Consider the following 16,881-nt stretch of genomic DNA (forward strand, 5'->3'; position numbering starts at 1 on the left):
TTGATCAAATAAAGTCTTGTTAGGCATAACAGACTACTTTCAAGACAATGAAAAAAGTTATATTCATATATATGTACACTGGTAAAATTATAGGAAAGACTTATGGCAAAGTAATCTACAGTACACCTACCATACAAACAGATTAAATAAACAGACTAGAGAAAACATAGCAAATCTGTGTTCCCTGTCCTCACATACAGTTGAAGTCAAAAGTTTACATACTCCTTGCAGAATTTGTTAAATGGTAATTATTTTAGCAAAATAAGAGGGATCATATAAAATGCATGATTTTTATTTAGTACTGACCTGAATAAGATATTTCACATTAAAAAGATGTTTACATATAGCCCCCAAGAAGGTTCAAACACTTACTGATGCTTCAGAAGGAAACATGATGCATTAAGAGCCGGGGGTAAAAACGTTTGGAATTGGAAGATTAGGGTAAATTTAACTTATTTTGTCTTCTGAGGAACATGTAAGTATCCTCTGTAGCTTCTGAAGGGCAGTACTAAAGGAAAAAATATATTTAGATGAAATAAGAAAAATGTACACATCCTCATTCCGTTCAAAAGTTTTCAACCCGGCTCTTAATGTATCTTGTTTCCTTTTGAAGCATCAGTGAGCGTTTGAACCTTCTGTAATAGTTGCAAATGAGGATCTGAAAATCACACAGTCATTGTTGGAAAGCTTTCAAAAACACTAAAATGCTGAAGAACCAAAGAATTTGTGGGACCTGAAGAATATTTCTGCAGTTGAACAGTTCAGGACAAACAAGGGACTCATGAACAACTATCACTGAACAAAAACACAGCTGTGGATCATTCAGGTAACAACACAGTATTAAGAATCAAGCGTATGTAAACTTTTGAACAGGGTCATTTTAATAAATTCAACTATTATTTTCTCTTGTGGACTATATGTGACCCTGGACCACAAAACCAGTCATAAGGTTAAATTTTACAAAACTGAGATCATATGAAAGCTCAATAAAAAAGCTTTCTATTGATATATGGTTTGTTAGGATAGAACAATATTTGACTGAGATACAAATATTTGAAAATCTGGAATCTGAGGGTGCAAAAAAATCAAAATACTGAGAAAATCACCTTTAAAGTTGTCCAAATTAAGTTCTTAACAATGCATATTACTAATCAAAAATTACATTTTGATATATTTATAGTAGGAATTTTACAAAAAATCTTCATGGAACATGATCTTTACTTAATTTCCTAATGATTTTGGCATAAAAGAAAAATCAATAATTTTGACCCATACAATGTATTTTTGGCTATTGCTACAAATATACCCCAACGACTTAAGACTGGTTTTGTGGTCCAAGGTCACATATGTAAACATCTTTTATGTGAAATATCGTATTCATGTCAGTACTAAATAAAAAATAACATGCATTTTGTATGATCGTTCTTATTTTGCTAAAATAATTAACATTTAGCAGATTCTGTGAGGTGTATGTAAACTTTTGACTTCAACTGAAAGTGAAAAGATGTACAAGTAATATCTTGAAATGATTCCTAGACAGCACCATGCGTTCATATTTCTGACTTCAGTATGATAATTGCAAAACGCTCAAGTCTTTCTTCAGTTTCTGAAAGCTACAGTGCATTAGGTGTACCGAGGAACCACTTTTACCTCTTTTAGATCAAATTCCATGAGCGGCCACTTGTACGTACTTGTGAACTAGAAGTCTCTTTGAAATTGGCTAAGACTGCATCACTTGAGAAGACATTTTAGTTTCTATTTGTTAGAGGACCCTTACATGATGTTAGCCGCTCAGACAAGTTTTCACTGTAAAGGATAAGTATAATAAGAAGAACAGAACGAGAAAAAAGAATCTGCTGTTAAAACAGCTTATTATTACAGTTCAGAAACGTTGTCCATATGTCCATTGTCCATTGTCCATATGACCCTGGACCACAAAACCAGTAAGTAGCACAGGTATATTTGTAGCAATAGCAAACAATACATTGTATGGGTCAAAATGATCAATTTTAGTTTAATGCCAAAAATCGTTAGGATATTAATCATGTTCTGATCATGTTCTGATATTTTGTGAATTTCAGGAAATGAATGCATTAATCATGCAAGAACCACTCGTTTGATATAAAGAGTTCATTGTCCTCTACACTCCTCATTTATCTTCAGAGGAAAATAAATCAGGTTATGCTTTGCATTAATTGCATCATTCTTTGCATTGATCATGCGAGAACCACTCTTACAAAAATGCATATGTGACCCTGGACCACAAAACCAGTCTTAAGTAGCACAGGTATATTTGTAGCAATAGCCAAAAATACATTGTATGTGTCAAAATTATAGATTTTTTTTTCTTTTATGCTAAAATAAATCCCACATCAATCGCTTAATATCCTAAATCTTTAGGATATTAAGTAAACATCATGTTCCATGAAGATCTTTTGTGAATTTTTCTACCGTTAATATCTCAAAACTTAATTTTTGATTGGCAATGTGTATAAGAACTGCATTTGGAAAACTTTAAAGGCGATTTTTTTCATATTTAGATTTTTTTTGCCCCCTCAGATTTCAGATTTTCAAATAGTTGTATCTCCACCAAATATAATATGCGTTGCTAAGAACTTCACTTGGACAGCTTTAAAGGCGATTTGATCAATATTTAGATTTTACACCCCCAGATTCCAGATTTTCAAATAGTTGTATCTCAACCACATAAAAACCATGCATCAATAAAGCAATCAATGCTTATTTATTCAGCTTTCAGATGATGCATAAATGTCAATTTCAAAAAAACTGACCCTTATGACTGGATTTGTGGTTTAGGGTAACATAATCTATGAACAGTTCACCTGAATAAATATAAACACAAAGGATAAAAAGATAAATGGCCTGTGCTGATTAGTTCACCTAATGCATTCATATTGCCACTGTAACGGATCTCCATTATTAATGAACATGAACATTGTGAGACTGAAAGTCCTGTTAATTGCTTCAAATCTATTCTGAAGACAATGCTGCTGCTGACCTGCAGACGAACAGCAGCACAGCTCAAGTCTAAATAAAAAAGACAGCAGTTTCATTCTCTCCTCAGCACTAGAGACATAATTTAACAGTTGTAATGGAGGAGCCAGTCCCCACAAACCTAAAAGACAGATTCAATCCAATACTGTAAGTAATGAGAGCTTTCCTCTGAAGATAAATGAGGAGTGTAAAGGACGAAAAACTATTTTTTATGAAACGATGTATGAAATTGAACAGCATTTATTAAATCTAATACCTATTAAATGCATTTTTTTACAATAAAGATACGTCAGACGTCTGCATCTAGACACCTATTGATCCTACTTAATAATTTTCTACACCTAAAAATTCCTTGTATCAATGTATATATTATTTTAACACATACAGCATTATTTCAGTTTAATACAATATTTTGCTCACCTTTAATCACTTCTTCAGTGGATGCTGCATAATCCAAGAGCACTTTTAGCTTTTAATGATTCAGGTTAAGACTTCTTTCACAAACAGGTAAATCACAATTTTGCATTACTGAATACAACCCATGGAAATGTCCTTCTTAAAACGTTCGCAACTCGTGTACATTGAGCGAGAAGATCGCCGGCGGACACGCGCACAGATGACTGGAGATTTCCCTCGACACGTCAATGCGCGCTCACAAGTGTGAGGATCCTTCACCTTCCTATCGGCAAAGTGAATAAATATAATCAAATAAATAAATAAATTAATTAATTAATACAAACCTGCGAAGACAGAATATTTCGAAAGTGTCCATCATACTTTTAAATTAGGGATATTTTCGTATTATTAAATATTCTTTGATTTAATAATGTAAGAACCACTCTTACAAAAATACATATGGAGTCTTAAGTAGTGCAGGTGTGTTTGTAGCAATAGGCAAAAATACATTGTAAAGGTCTAAAAGATTGATTTTGTTTTTAATTCTAAAAATCTTTAGGATGTTAAGTAAACATCATGTTCCATGAAGATACTTAGTGAATTTTCTATCGTTGAACGTTAATCATTTGGACAACTTTAAATGCGATTTTCCTCATATTTAGATTTTTTTTTTTTTTTTGCACCCTCAGATTCCAGATTTTCAAATAGTTGTATCTCCACCAAATAATGTTGTATCCTAACAAACCACACATCAATGGAAAGCTTATTTACAACAACTTGAAAGGGAAACTGGAAGCAGAGAACAGAAATTTGAATAAAAAATGGCAAACTACATAAAGCACTCATGCAATAAAAATGAGCAGCTTTAGACGCATAATAGTAATACGATTTGATAAATAATAATAATAATAAAAATGACCAGCTGTGGAACAAAGCAATGATGCTTGAACAGTAAAATGACAGCAATGCCCTGGAGTGCTGCCTCATCCATATTCAACACTAGTGACATCTATTGGTTACTGCCGGGCAAAAATATCAGCATGCTCCACTACAAAGGTCACACAAGAATCTCATTATGCCTCCTTCATAGTTTTTATTATGTTCTCAGAATAAAGTGTACAGTTACTAACATGTTTACAGACGATTTTACATTTTCTACTAATGTTTCATCATGTTTCCGGCTGTTTAGGCCACTGACCCACACATTTGATTGCAAGGGAATGTTTTCATGTATGACAGATATTACATTATCAGTTCATACAAACATGAATTAAATAATGCACTTATAAATGTAATGTTTGTGTATGTATGTTTGAATTAGTGTATAACAATACCACAGGAAAGGGTAAATAAAAAATCATTTTAAATTCAATTGTAAATAATGAAATTCATTTCATAATACATATGTGGAATGTTACATGACAAAGTTCAGAATATGCTTGTACTTCTCTCAACAAATCAGATTTCTGCTTTTGCAGAGCTTGGCAAGTTCAAGTTCTCAAAGAAAGAGATTTTATTTTTAGTTCACACAATCCTACAAATATGAGGATACAATGATGAATCTTTAGCTGAAAGCAGATTGAGAGACATGCACAATGACACCTTAATATAAATCTGTGAATCAAATGATCCCATCGAATGGATCACAATATTTAGCTGCTGTCCACAACAAAACCCCATATACTCTTAATTCCCCTAACACTGCTGGTCAGTTCTTGCTGTGATATGGTTATTTCTCTGGGCTTGGGCAGTCTTCTTCCTCACTTGGCTTGTCGGTTTGGGTGGAGCTGGCAGGAGCCTCATTGCTTTGTGTGGGTAAGAGAAGGTACTCCAGTTCTTCTGCATTGATGGCCACCCTTTCAGGCGACAGCCAGCGTTTGAACTGCTCCAAAGCACTGCAGGATAGACAAGAATGAATAATTACTTATATTTATTTAACATAAGCATCATTTTAATATTCTACTTAAAATATTGCAACTTACGAAAAACCTCAGAACCGTCTATGAACAACAAGGTATCATTACCATTTGCTGCTCCCTCCAGGGTGGGCATCTTATCTGGCTAAGCAACTGCAAGCATATTTTGCACACTCGCTATGGGTGATGTTGGGTCACAGATGCAATCTAAGAGTGTGTCAACAACAGCGTGGCTCAAGCAGAATAAATTAAGTCTTGTAGACTGGCCAAGTCTGAGTCCTGACACATTTTTGAGTAATCTAAAGTAGGCCATTCCAGTCAAACGTTTATATACACCTTGCAGAATCATCATCTTGCAGAGGGATCATATAAAATGCATGTTTCTTTTTATTAGTACTGACCTGACTAAGAGAAAATAAGTTTAATTTATACAAATGACCCTGTTTAAAAGTTTACATATACTTGATTCTTAATACTGTGTTGTTGTTTTAGTCCCTTTTTTGTCCTGAACAGTTAAACTGCCTGCTATTCTTCAGAAAAATGCTTCAGTTCCCGAAAAATTCTTTGATTTTTCAGCTTCCAACAATGACTATGATTTTGAGATCCAACTTTTCACACTGAAGACAACTGAGGGACTCATATGCAACTTTTGCAGAAGGTCCAAATGCTCACTGATGCTCCAGAAGGAAAAGCAATGCATTAACAGCTTGGGGTGAAAACTTTTGATAAGAATGAGGATGTGTACATTTTTCTTATTTTGCCTAAATATCATATTTTTTTAATGTCGTACTGCCCTGCAGAAGCTACAGAAGATACGTACATGCTCCTGATATTCATATTCACAAAGTTTTCACCCCCGGGCTCTTAATGTATCATGTGCATTGATGTGCCTTACCATATTATTTTAATGTATTATCTTAATTATGAACACACTGGTATGTAGTGCATGTTATTGTTCTGGTTATTTCCCTTTTGCAGATAATTAAATGGAAGTCTTGTCCATAAGCTTACTTCAGCTTTGAAGAATAAGGTGGATAGCCAGTTACAGGATTATGACATGTTATGAGGCTGTGCTGAGCAGCATCTTTCTTTTCATGATGCAGACTAGCTTTTAAACTAAAGAAGATATTATTTACAGGCATTTGTTTTTTAACATTTCGTTTATTGTTCTATTCAGTTGTTTTTTTATGAATAGAAAGGTCAATAGAACCGCATCTATCTGAAATAGAAATCTTTTGCAACATTATAAATCTCATTAGTTTAACCTTTGATCATTTTATTGCATCCTTGTTATATAAGTCGTGTGTTAAACTAATTATATTGAACAAATTTTGTATAATCTACGAATAAAGTTTATAATACGGGTAGACAATTATTCCACCTGCAGATGTAACTGAGACTGAATAGTTCAAGATGCCTGAGAGCAACAGATCTCATCTTTACCTCTGATCAAAGTTCCCATCCTGGAACAGTTCTGAGGCTTGGGCATCATGAAGGAATCTATCCCAACATTCCTTTTTAGCCTGGGACAATGAACGGAGCATTTCCCTTGATGTAACTTCATTCGATTGTCCCTTGATCCTCTTCAATCTATTTTCTGTAGCAACATAACACTCTTAAAAACCAAATAAACAGGCCTTAGTGAATAACATGTTTGTTAGATGTAATATTCCTGTACCTAAACTGGCAATGTAAACCTCAGAGTCAGCCATTGGTTCCCAGGGGCTGAAAGAAGCTCTGGGCAAGTTTGTCTGAGGGTTTCCTGGAGAGGAAGGTTCAAATGAGTCTGTAAACTGTCCACCATCCGGTTCCTGAGGCTCTGGCAGACTGGAGCAGATCTCAGACCACAGATCTCCACTAGATCGGACCGCATTGCTTTCGAAGTCGTCAATCATCACGTTTCTAGTAATGTAAACACATGGGATATTAACATTTACGGTTTAAAACTGAAAAGACAGACCTGTCAGGTTTATACAAAGGGAAAATGCCGTTTCAACCGCAAACGTTACTCGTTGTTTACATAACAAGATATCCAAAATCTTAATGATTGTTGACATTACTAGCTCTCAAGTAAACCCATAGAATAGAGCAGTCATATAAAATGAAAATAGTAGAGCTTACCTTAAAGTACAAAGCTCTCAATGCACCTCAGACCTAAAAGGATATATTAAAAGGAGAAATAAATACAAGCATTAGCATGTAGACCCCATCCTTCTCTCTTGCTTCGCCCTCCCTCCCTGCTGTTGATGCGCGTAACCGGCAGAGCTTACCCACCGAATTTGATTGGCCGTTACACCTGTCCGTCAATAATTCCCTGACTGTGATTGGCCGTAGTGATGTGTTTGGAAACGCTACTTCCGTTTACTTCTACAGCACGTTGACATCGAGTCGAAATTTACGAGTAAGATTTTTGTTCTGTCTTGACAGTCATGTACTTGTATTTTATAGCTCTGTTACTATTTTAAAACAATATTATGCAAACTTATTTTAGGGGCGATGCATGCTGTTCTTTTTAATGCATATGTTTTTAATGTTTATGTTTGGTTGTGGGTTAAAAGAACTACGTACAACATTTTTAAAGCCCAGTTTGTTGCGTATGTAGTAATATTTTGTTATTTCACTGTCTATTTGATGTCCAGCGTGTGAAATTTAGGTCACGTCCGATTCTCACGTTTGTTGACCTGAATCAAGGACGCATGTTGGATGCATCAGTGGTCTGAGGTCGAAAGACAGGTATCAAGATATCAAATTTTGTTTAGTTTACACAAAATTAAATGAGTAGTAAAAAGTTTACATAAACCTTGCTGAATCTGCAAAATGTTTATACAAAATGCTTGTTATTTTTTATTTAGTATTGACCTGGATATGATTATTTTTATATCATAAAAGATTACAGATAGTCCACAAGAGAAAATAATTGTTGAAATTATGAAAATGACCCTGTTCAAAAGTTTACATGCACTGTTTTGTTACCTAAATGATCCACAGCTGGGGTTTTTTTTAGTTTTTTTTTTTTTTTTTGTGATAGTTGTTTGAGTCCCTTGTTTGTCCTTAACCACTCACTGTTCTTCAGATATTCTTTGGTTTTTCAGCATTTTTGTCTATTTGAACCCTTTTGAACAATGACTGCATGAATTTTAAAGATCCAACTTTGTGATCCATCTTCCTGAGGACAGCTGAGGGACTCATATGCAACTATTACAGAAGGTTCAAACGCTCACTGTTGCTCCAGAAGGAAACACGATGCATTAAGAGCCGAGGGGTAAAAACTTTTTGAAGTTGAAGATCTTGATAAATTGTCTTCTTTTGTATCTTTTGTAGCTTCTGAAGGGCAGTACTAAATGAAAACATATTATATTTAGGCAAAATAAGAAAAATGTACACATTTTCATTCTGTTCAAAAGTTTTCACCCCCCGGCTCCTAATGCATCGTGTTTCCTTCTGAAGCGTCAGTGAGCGTTTGAACCTTCTGTAACAGTTGCATATGAGTCCCTCAGCTGTCCTTTTGTGAGAAAGTTCATCTCAACATCATACAATCATTGTTGGAAAGGGTTCAAATACACAAAAATGCTCAACAACCAAAGAATTTGTGGGACCTGAAAGAATTTTCTAAAGAACAGCGGGTAGTTTATCTGTCACTATCACTAAACAAAAAGACACAGCTGTGGATCATTCAGGTAACAACACACTTAAGAATCAAAAATGTAATCTTTCAAACAGGGTCATTTTAATAAATTCAACTATTATTTTCTCTTGTGGACTATATGTGACCCTGGACTACAAAATCAGTCCTAAGGTTAAATTTTACAAAACTGAGATGTATACATCATATGAAAGCTCAATAAATAAGATTTCTATTGATTATATGGTTTGTTAGGATAGGACAATATTTGGCCGAGATATGCCTATTTGAAAATCTGGAATCTAAGGGTGCAAAAAAATCAAAATACTGAGAAAATCACCCTTAAAGTTGTCCAAATTAAGTTCTTAACAATGCATACTACTAATCAAAAATGACATTTTGATATATTTATAGTAGGAATTTCACAAAAAACTTCATGGAACATGATCTTTACTTTGTATTTTACAAAATTTATGTATTTTTGGCTATTGCTACAAATATACCCCAGCGACTTAAGACTGGTTTTGTGGTCCAGGGTGACATATGTAAACATCTTTTATGTGAAATATTTATCCTGTTGGAAAAAAAACATCTTAAACCAGCTTAGGTTTGCTGCTTTTAGTTAGTCTCCCAGTTTGTTAAGGCTGCTGAGTTACCTGGATATGAAGGGGTTTTAGGGACTATCCCCCGGTTTCACAGACAAGGCTTAAGCCTAGTCTTAGACTAAAATGTAAGTCTGAGCTGTTTCAACTGAAATAAAATTGCACTGATTGATCTTAAAATACATCAGTGCCTTTGTTTTGTCTCAAGATGCACACCAGTAATGTTTTTTTCTAAGCATGTTTATAAAAATTACTTAAATGTCCTAATTGAACTATGGCCTAATCCTGGCTTAGTCTAAGCCCTGTCTGTGAAACCGGGCCTTTAAGTTGGTCTTTTAAGACTCAGGACAGGTGTACTGTCCGAACTTGGCAGTTGTTGAAATCCAACATCAATTGTTGCAGGCTGTGCTTGTTAGGCAATGCAGACGGTGCTCAGACTGGCAGCAGTAGCGGTCCCTATGGGTTTGCTGCTGTCCAGAACCATGGCATGGATCTCTAGTGGCAAAACACATATAGAACTTATCACCCGCCTAAGAGGTTAGTAGATAGATAGTGATATATAAACAATACTGAGATGTTATTGTTCACCTCAGTGGACTAATTTAATGGACTTATAGTAAATAGTTTAATGTTGTCATTCTGTGACAGATCATGGAGTTATCCGGAGTGACAGTGTGTTTAATGCCATGCTTGCCACTGATAGAGGGATTTATTCCAGAGACCATCCTTATGCTGACACTCCCCAGTCCATAGGTGAATTTCTTACATTAGCAGGCATATTGGTTTAAATACATAAATATATTGATGCATTTTTCTTCTACAAAGGTTACAAGGCTACAATCAGCGCCCCTCATATGGTAGGCCAGGCAAACACTTCTAAAATAGATGTTACTGTTATGTTTAATATGCTATAATGAATGGTTTCTTGTGTAGCATGCACATGCTCTTGAGGTCCTCAGTGACAAGTTAACAGAAGGAGCTTCAGCCTTGGATGTGGGTTCAGGAAGTGGATATCTCACTGCATGCTTTGCCAGAATGGTGAGTGCTGTCTTTTTTCAGCTTGTCATGCAAGTGTTCGATACGAAATATTTCTCTCTCTCTCTCTATATATATATATATATATATATATATTTACTGCCATTCAAAAGTTTGGGATCAGTAAGATTTTTAATGTCTGTTATGCTCATCATGGCTGTGTTTATTTGATTAAAAATACAGAAAAAAGTTTAATATTGTGAAAGATTGTAAAATAAATGTTTTTCTATTATAATATACATTCAAATTTCAGCATCATTACTCCAGTTTTAAGAGTCACATGATCAGAAATCATTCTAATATGCTGATTTATTATTTATTATTACATGCTGGAAACAGTTGTGCCGCCTAATATTTTTTTGGAACCTGTGATTCTTTTTTCAGGATTTTTTGATTAATAAAAAGTTAAAAAGAACAGCATTTATTTAAAATAGAAATATTACCATTGAAATGTTTAAGAATCAGTACATTTTTATTCTTTTTTTAATATATATATAATACTTTTATTTAGCAAGGATTTGTTTAATTGATAAAAAGTAATAGTAAAGACTTTTAAAAGACTTAAAAAGATTTTATTTTGAATAAATGCTGTTCTTTTTAAGTTTTTATTCATCAATGAATCCTGAAAAAAGAATCACACGTTCCAAAAAAAAATATTAAGCAGCAAAACTGTTGCCGACATTGATAATAAAAGTAATAAATCAGCATGATTTCTTAAGTATCTGGATTAACGGCTGATGAAAATTCAGCTTTGCATCACAGGAATAAATTATATTTTAAAAGATATTAAAATAGAAACCTATTTTATATTGTAATAACATTTTGGCATTTTTTCTGTATTTTTGATTAAATAAATGCAGACTTTAAGAGCTTAAGAGACTTTTTAAAAAAAAACATTACAAGTCTTAAGGTCATTACACACTGAGTACACACTGAATTTTTTTCTGCGTTTTCGTATCCGTAACGGGCATTTTAATAGGAAGGGATGACGAATATGAGAAAACCGATACATACGAACATTTCAGACTCAGTGTGCAATGACCTTTACTGATGGTCTTTACTGATATTATATTTACTATATATATATGACCACAAAACCAGTCATAAGGGTCAATTGGAAATTGAGATTTATACATCATCAAAAGCTGAATAAATACGCTTTCCATTGATGTATGGTTTGTTAGAATATTTGGAGACAGTATTTGGAGATACAGCTATTTGAAAATGCAATCTTAGGGTGCAAAAAAAATCTAAATACTGAGAAAATTACCTTTAAAATTGCCCAAATGAAGTTCTTAGCAATGCATATTACTAATCAAAAAAATAGGTTTTGATATATTTACTGTAGGATATTTGCAAAATATCTTCATGGAACATTGTCTTTACTTAATATCATAATGATTTTTGGCATAAAAAAACAATAATGTTGACCTATACAGTGTACAAATATACCGGTGCTGCTTAAGACAGGTTTTGTGGTCCAGGGTCCACATATATATATATATATATATATATATATATATATATATATATATATATGTATATTGCAAATTATTAATGGAAGGAAATATAATTTTACACCAATATAAACAATTATGCAGTTTTTACTAAATAAACATAAAATTAAATGAATTATATATATATTGATTCCTGTTTTTCGTTATATTTTGCTGTGTTTATTCTGCAGGTAGGGCCTTCTGGAAAAGTAGTGGGAATTGACCACATAGATGAGCTAGTTCAATCCTCTGTGAAAAACGTCCAAGCGGACGATCCAGAATTGCTTGCCTCTGGACGAATTAAATTAGTGGGTGAGTGATTAAAATCATTTTTAGTTCTCATCAGACCTGTTTATAACAAACTTGTTTTTTGACAGTGGGTGATGGACGGTTGGGTTTTCCTGATGAAGCCCCCTATGATGCCATTCACGTTGGAGCAGCAGCTCCTACTCTCCCTAAAACTGTATGCACATAATGAATTAGACTTAACTGTTGTTGACATAGCCCGCAGTGATCTTATTTAAACGTATGCACCAACAGCTCCTGGAACAGTTGAAACCAGGTGGGAGACTTGTTTTGCCTGTGGGCCCAGAGGGTGGAAGCCAAGTTCTGGAGCAGTATGACCGTCAGAGCGATGGCACTTTCCTCAGGAAAGCACTGATGGGTGTGATTTACGTCCCTCTGACTGACAAACGCCACCAGTGGCCAGGGTATGCATCCAGTGCTTAAAGGGATAGTTCAGCCAAAAAAGAAAATTTGATGTTTATCTGCTTACCCCCAGGGCATCCAAGATGTAGGTGACTTTGTTTCTTCAGTAGAACACAAAATAAGATTTTTAACTCAAACCATTGCAGTCTGTCAGTCATATAATGGCAATCAATGGTTACCAAATCTTTAAGAGTAAAAGAAAATACACAGACAAAACCAAATGAAACCCTGCAGCTCGTGACGATATCATAAGGTCTTGAAACGCAAAAAAATCGGTCTGTGCAAGAAACTGAACAGTATTTCTATCATTATTTACCTCTGACCTGACGGAACGTTCATCAGTATGGAGCACGTTCACATGTTAATAATGTGCTCTGGCAATGTAGTCAGTGAAAAGTCAACACTCCCACAAGTTTGCACAAGGAAAGGTAATCTTTTAGCCTGTAATCGGTTGGCAGAATCAGGATAAGCACAAGTAATTACCATTTTCAGAGGCCAATATGCTCTATGTAAACAATGAGTGACGTATACACACGACAGATCGCTTCCGTGAGTGCATCTACTATAGAGACAGAGCGAATTTAGGCCACACCCACATCGTTCGACAGCTTATAAAAATGTAGTTCTGTGTTTTTTAGCTTGTTTACTGTTCAACTTGTCTCATAGCAGCTTTTAGACATCGTTCTGATTTTTGAAGTCAGAAATGACAAGGAGGCAGCGTCCCACAATACAAAGTCAATGGAGAAGCTTTCTGCTGTTGGTTTGTGGACAGGCATAGCTAAGACAAAGGAGCTCACTGAGGACCTGCGGCTGCACATTGTGGCTGCTCACAAGTCAGGAAAGGACTACAAGACCATATCTAAATGTTTTGAAGTTCCAGTGGCTACAGTGCAAAGTATTATTAAAAAATACAAGACGTTCCGCACTGTGAAAAATCTCAGAGGACGTGGTCAGAAGCCGAAAGTGACACCTGTGCTGGCCAGGAGGATAGTGAGAGAGGTAAAAAAGAATCCAAGGATCACCACCAAGGCCATCCTGATGAATCTGGGCTCTACAACAACATCAGGCAGTCTGCAGAGAAACTTGGCCTTGGGCCCCAGTGGACGTTTCAGCATGACAGCGACCCAAAAGTGGTGAAGAAATGGTAAGCAGACAAAACATTAACGTTTTGCAGTGGCCCAGCCAGAGTCCTGACTTAAATCCAATTGAGAAAATATGGAGGGAGCTAAAGATCAGGGTGAATGGCAAGGAGACCCTCCAACCTGAAAGAGTTGGAGCTCATCGCTAAAGATGTATGGGCAAAAGCACCAGTGGAGACATGCATAAAGCTGGTCAGCAGTTATAGGAAGTGTTTGATTGACATCGTCTTATCTTCTGGAAGACGTCAGAATTGGCCAGGGGTATGAATAATTTCAGGCTTGACTGTAAATACTCTTCAGTTTCTTGCTCAGAACGATCGTTTTGTGTCTTAAGACTTCAGTGTATCGTCACAAGGCACAGGGTTTAATTTGGTTTTGTCTTTTTTGTTTTTTTACTCTTAAATATTTGGTAACCATTGATTGCCATTATATGACTGACAGACTGCAATGGTTTGAGTTAAAAATCTTTGTGTTCTACTGAAGAATCAAAGTCACCTACATCTTGGATGCACTGGGGGTAAGCTGGTAAACATCAAATTTTCATTTCTGGGTGAACTATCCCTTAAATGAGAAAAAAGCAGAATAGAGCGATTTATATTGTACTGTAACTCATCACAACTGTGTGGCTTGATTTGGTTGATTTGTTTCTCTTCCCAGTGATGAGCTCTGATTGCAGTATGGTTGCCCCTGCAGGAGATGGCGCTGGTGCTGTGGTTCAGAAAGCCCTTAGGGCTGAGAGAACGCCTCCCATCCCATCTTCCCCTGCTGCCTAGCAACACACTTGTCTGGATCTTTCCGATTCTTGACTTAAAACTGAAGTTCAAATGCTAGAGGACTGAAATGAAAGCTGTCATTTCTGAGAAGCTGTCTTTCTTTTCACATACTTAGGCTGAGTGAGCAAGAACTTCCATCTCAGTAGCTTCATAAGTGACCGTGTGTTCAGCTTTAACATACTATACAGCAAGAAGCAATCGAAATAGAGTACAGTTATACGTGGACATGTAACTGCTACCGTGCTACCTTTTGATGTCTTAATACTAAGTAATATGCCAAGGCTTAAATAAATGAGGAACAAAAATACCTTTAGCTATTGAAATTAAAAATGAGCTAAAAAACTTATGCTCTTTGTTTTGTAGTCTGTGCATGGAGTCAGATTTTGAGTTGAAGTGTTAATGTTGTTTAATCACCTGTGTAATTTGATTTAAATTAGGTTTTAATTAATGTGGGACATTTTGTATTAATCTACATGTTAAATGTAGAATGTTAATTAAATGTAGACATAATGTTTTTTGGTTTTTTTTGCAAATTAATAAAGCTATCAGTATACTTTACTGTGTGATTATTTTTTTTTATATATTTGCCAAGAAATAGAAACATACAATCAAACCAAAATTCATTCAGAGACCTTCAACATTTCTCATGTATCACAGTTTATTTGCTATAGTTTAGAAAATAGTAATAAAATGTGAGAAGAACTCAGAGTTAAACTGTGTCAGAACAAATTCATCTTGATAATGTCAGATAACTTTGATAGATAGGTATGTAAAGGATTACAATCAACCCAAAATTCAGACAGCTGTTATTTTTTTCAGTCTGTGGTGTAAAAAAAGGTTGCATTAGCAATTAAAGACAAAACTCGTAAGCAAAACATGGTCAGGTCAAAGTTGGGTATAATATGTCACAGTTTTTTTGTGATCCTTACTTACATAAATGACCTATAGTGTCCTGCACCCACTTGTAAAAAATAAATCAATCAAATATTATATCTGTCTGAATAATTTTTGGTTTGACTGTACATAAATGTATAGAACTGCATTTAAAAAATTGTTTTAAAAAGACAAATAAATTCATTCTTGTAAAAAGATATGAGATAAGTGAGTCTCATTGGGAAAATTGCTTTTTTGCACCAAAAAACTGCTTAAAATTTGTTTAATGTGTGTAAAGAACATTCATAAGATAAAAACAGAAAAAAAATATATTCTGGATTTGCATACATCAAATTATGGTGTTATCCATACAGAAAAGAAAAGTATAAAAATAACTTACATCCTTTTAGAAAAATTGTCATAATGCAATAAAATTGTGGTGCTCTTTTTGTTATTTAAAAGTCTAAGAGAAGAAACAAGAGAATCAAGTTCAGCAAGAAAACAGGAGATTTAAGCAATTTTTGCTTACGAATGAAAAATTTTGCATTCAGTATAAGAAAGTTAACAACATATTCAACAGATAATTGTTTTGGATTTTCATAATAAAAAAGTAACATCTTTGAGGTTGAAAGTATGGGTCACATTTGTAAGGCTAGAAACATAGGAGCTTAAAGGAGTAGTTCACTTTCAGATCAAAAATTTACAGATAATTAACAGTACTTGCCCCCTTGTCATTCAGTTGTAAGGAAATTGTGTTTTTTGAGGAAAACATTTCAGGATTTCTCTCCATATAATGGACTTCTATGGTGCCCCTGAGGCTGAACTTCCAAAATGCAGCTTCAAATGGCTCTAAACGATCACAGCCGAGGAAAGAAGGGTCTTATCTAGCAAAACGATCGGTTATTTTCTAATAAAAATTACAATTTATATACTTGTTAACCTCAAATGCTCATCTTGTCTAGCTCTGTGTATACTCTGAGATTAAAAACACCATAGAAGTCCAATATATGGAGAGAAATCCTGAAATGTTTTCCTCAAAAAACATCATTTCTTTACAACTGAAGAAAGAAAGACATGAACATCTTGGATGACAAGGGGGTGAGTACATTATCTGTAAAATCCATAATTTTTTAGTAACACCACAATCAAAAAACAAATGTGCAGCTGTTTCCTCAACAAAGCCACAAAACGAGCAAGACTCATCAACATCAGAATATTTAGAAACAGGTAAAATTAACAGGATACATTTTATGAAGAATTTCATAATGAATCTCCTTAACCTTATTAGATATACAAAATTTACTCG

At 34.7% G+C, this 16,881-nt stretch overlaps 2 protein-coding genes across 2 annotated transcripts; one reads left to right on the forward strand and one right to left on the reverse strand.

Moving 5' to 3' along the window:
• Positions 1 to 4,484: 4,484 nt before the first annotated feature.
• Positions 4,485 to 7,570, reverse strand: ccdc32 (coiled-coil domain containing 32). Its single transcript, XM_073827256.1, has 4 exons — positions 7,449 to 7,570; positions 7,006 to 7,229; positions 6,771 to 6,924; positions 4,485 to 5,306 (listed from the first exon to the last, which is right to left on the reverse strand). Exons 2-4 carry the CDS (start codon positions 7,220 to 7,222, stop codon positions 5,141 to 5,143), a joined length of 537 nt encoding a protein of 178 aa, XP_073683357.1. The 5' UTR covers positions 7,223 to 7,229; positions 7,449 to 7,570; the 3' UTR covers positions 4,485 to 5,140.
• A 106-nt stretch (positions 7,571 to 7,676) lies between these two features.
• Positions 7,677 to 15,260, forward strand: pcmtl (l-isoaspartyl protein carboxyl methyltransferase, like). The gene is made up of 10 exons (XM_073827149.1): positions 7,677 to 7,728; positions 7,967 to 8,060; positions 9,954 to 10,088; positions 10,200 to 10,304; positions 10,377 to 10,408; positions 10,485 to 10,589; positions 12,274 to 12,394; positions 12,460 to 12,545; positions 12,623 to 12,792; positions 14,587 to 15,260. Exons 3-10 carry the CDS (start codon positions 9,971 to 9,973, stop codon positions 14,597 to 14,599), a joined length of 750 nt encoding a protein of 249 aa, XP_073683250.1. The 5' UTR covers positions 7,677 to 7,728; positions 7,967 to 8,060; positions 9,954 to 9,970; the 3' UTR covers positions 14,600 to 15,260.
• The last annotated feature ends 1,621 nt before the right edge of the window (positions 15,261 to 16,881 follow it).

The sequence above is a fragment of the Garra rufa genome, chromosome 21 (assembly GCF_049309525.1).
Source record: "Garra rufa chromosome 21, GarRuf1.0, whole genome shotgun sequence".
Lineage (NCBI taxonomy): Eukaryota > Metazoa > Chordata > Actinopteri > Cypriniformes > Cyprinidae > Garra > Garra rufa.

What these genes read in the sequence shown, in the direction of transcription:
- pcmtl (XM_073827149.1), top strand. Translation starts at nt 9,971, where the DNA reads ATGCAGACGGTGCTCAGACTGGCAGCAGTAGCGGTCCCTATGGGTTTG. An exon ending in CTGCATGCTTTGCCAGAATG is followed by an intron (nt 10,590 to 12,273) that starts GTGAGTGCTGTC and finishes TTTATTCTGCAG; the next exon opens with GTAGGGCCTTCTGGAAAAGT. An exon ending in TGGACGAATTAAATTAGTGG is followed by an intron (nt 12,395 to 12,459) that starts GTGAGTGATTAA and finishes GTTTTTTGACAG; the next exon opens with TGGGTGATGGACGGTTGGGT.
- ccdc32 (XM_073827256.1), bottom strand. Translation starts at nt 7,222, where the DNA reads ATGATTGACGACTTCGAAAGCAATGCGGTCCGATCTAGTGGAGATCTG. An exon ending in GGTTTACATTGCCAGTTTAG is followed by an intron (nt 6,925 to 7,005) that starts GTACAGGAATAT and finishes ATGTTGCTACAG; the next exon opens with AAAATAGATTGAAGAGGATC. An exon ending in GATGGGAACTTTGATCAGAG is followed by an intron (nt 5,307 to 6,770) that starts GTAAAGATGAGA and finishes TCTATCCTGCAG; the next exon opens with TGCTTTGGAGCAGTTCAAAC.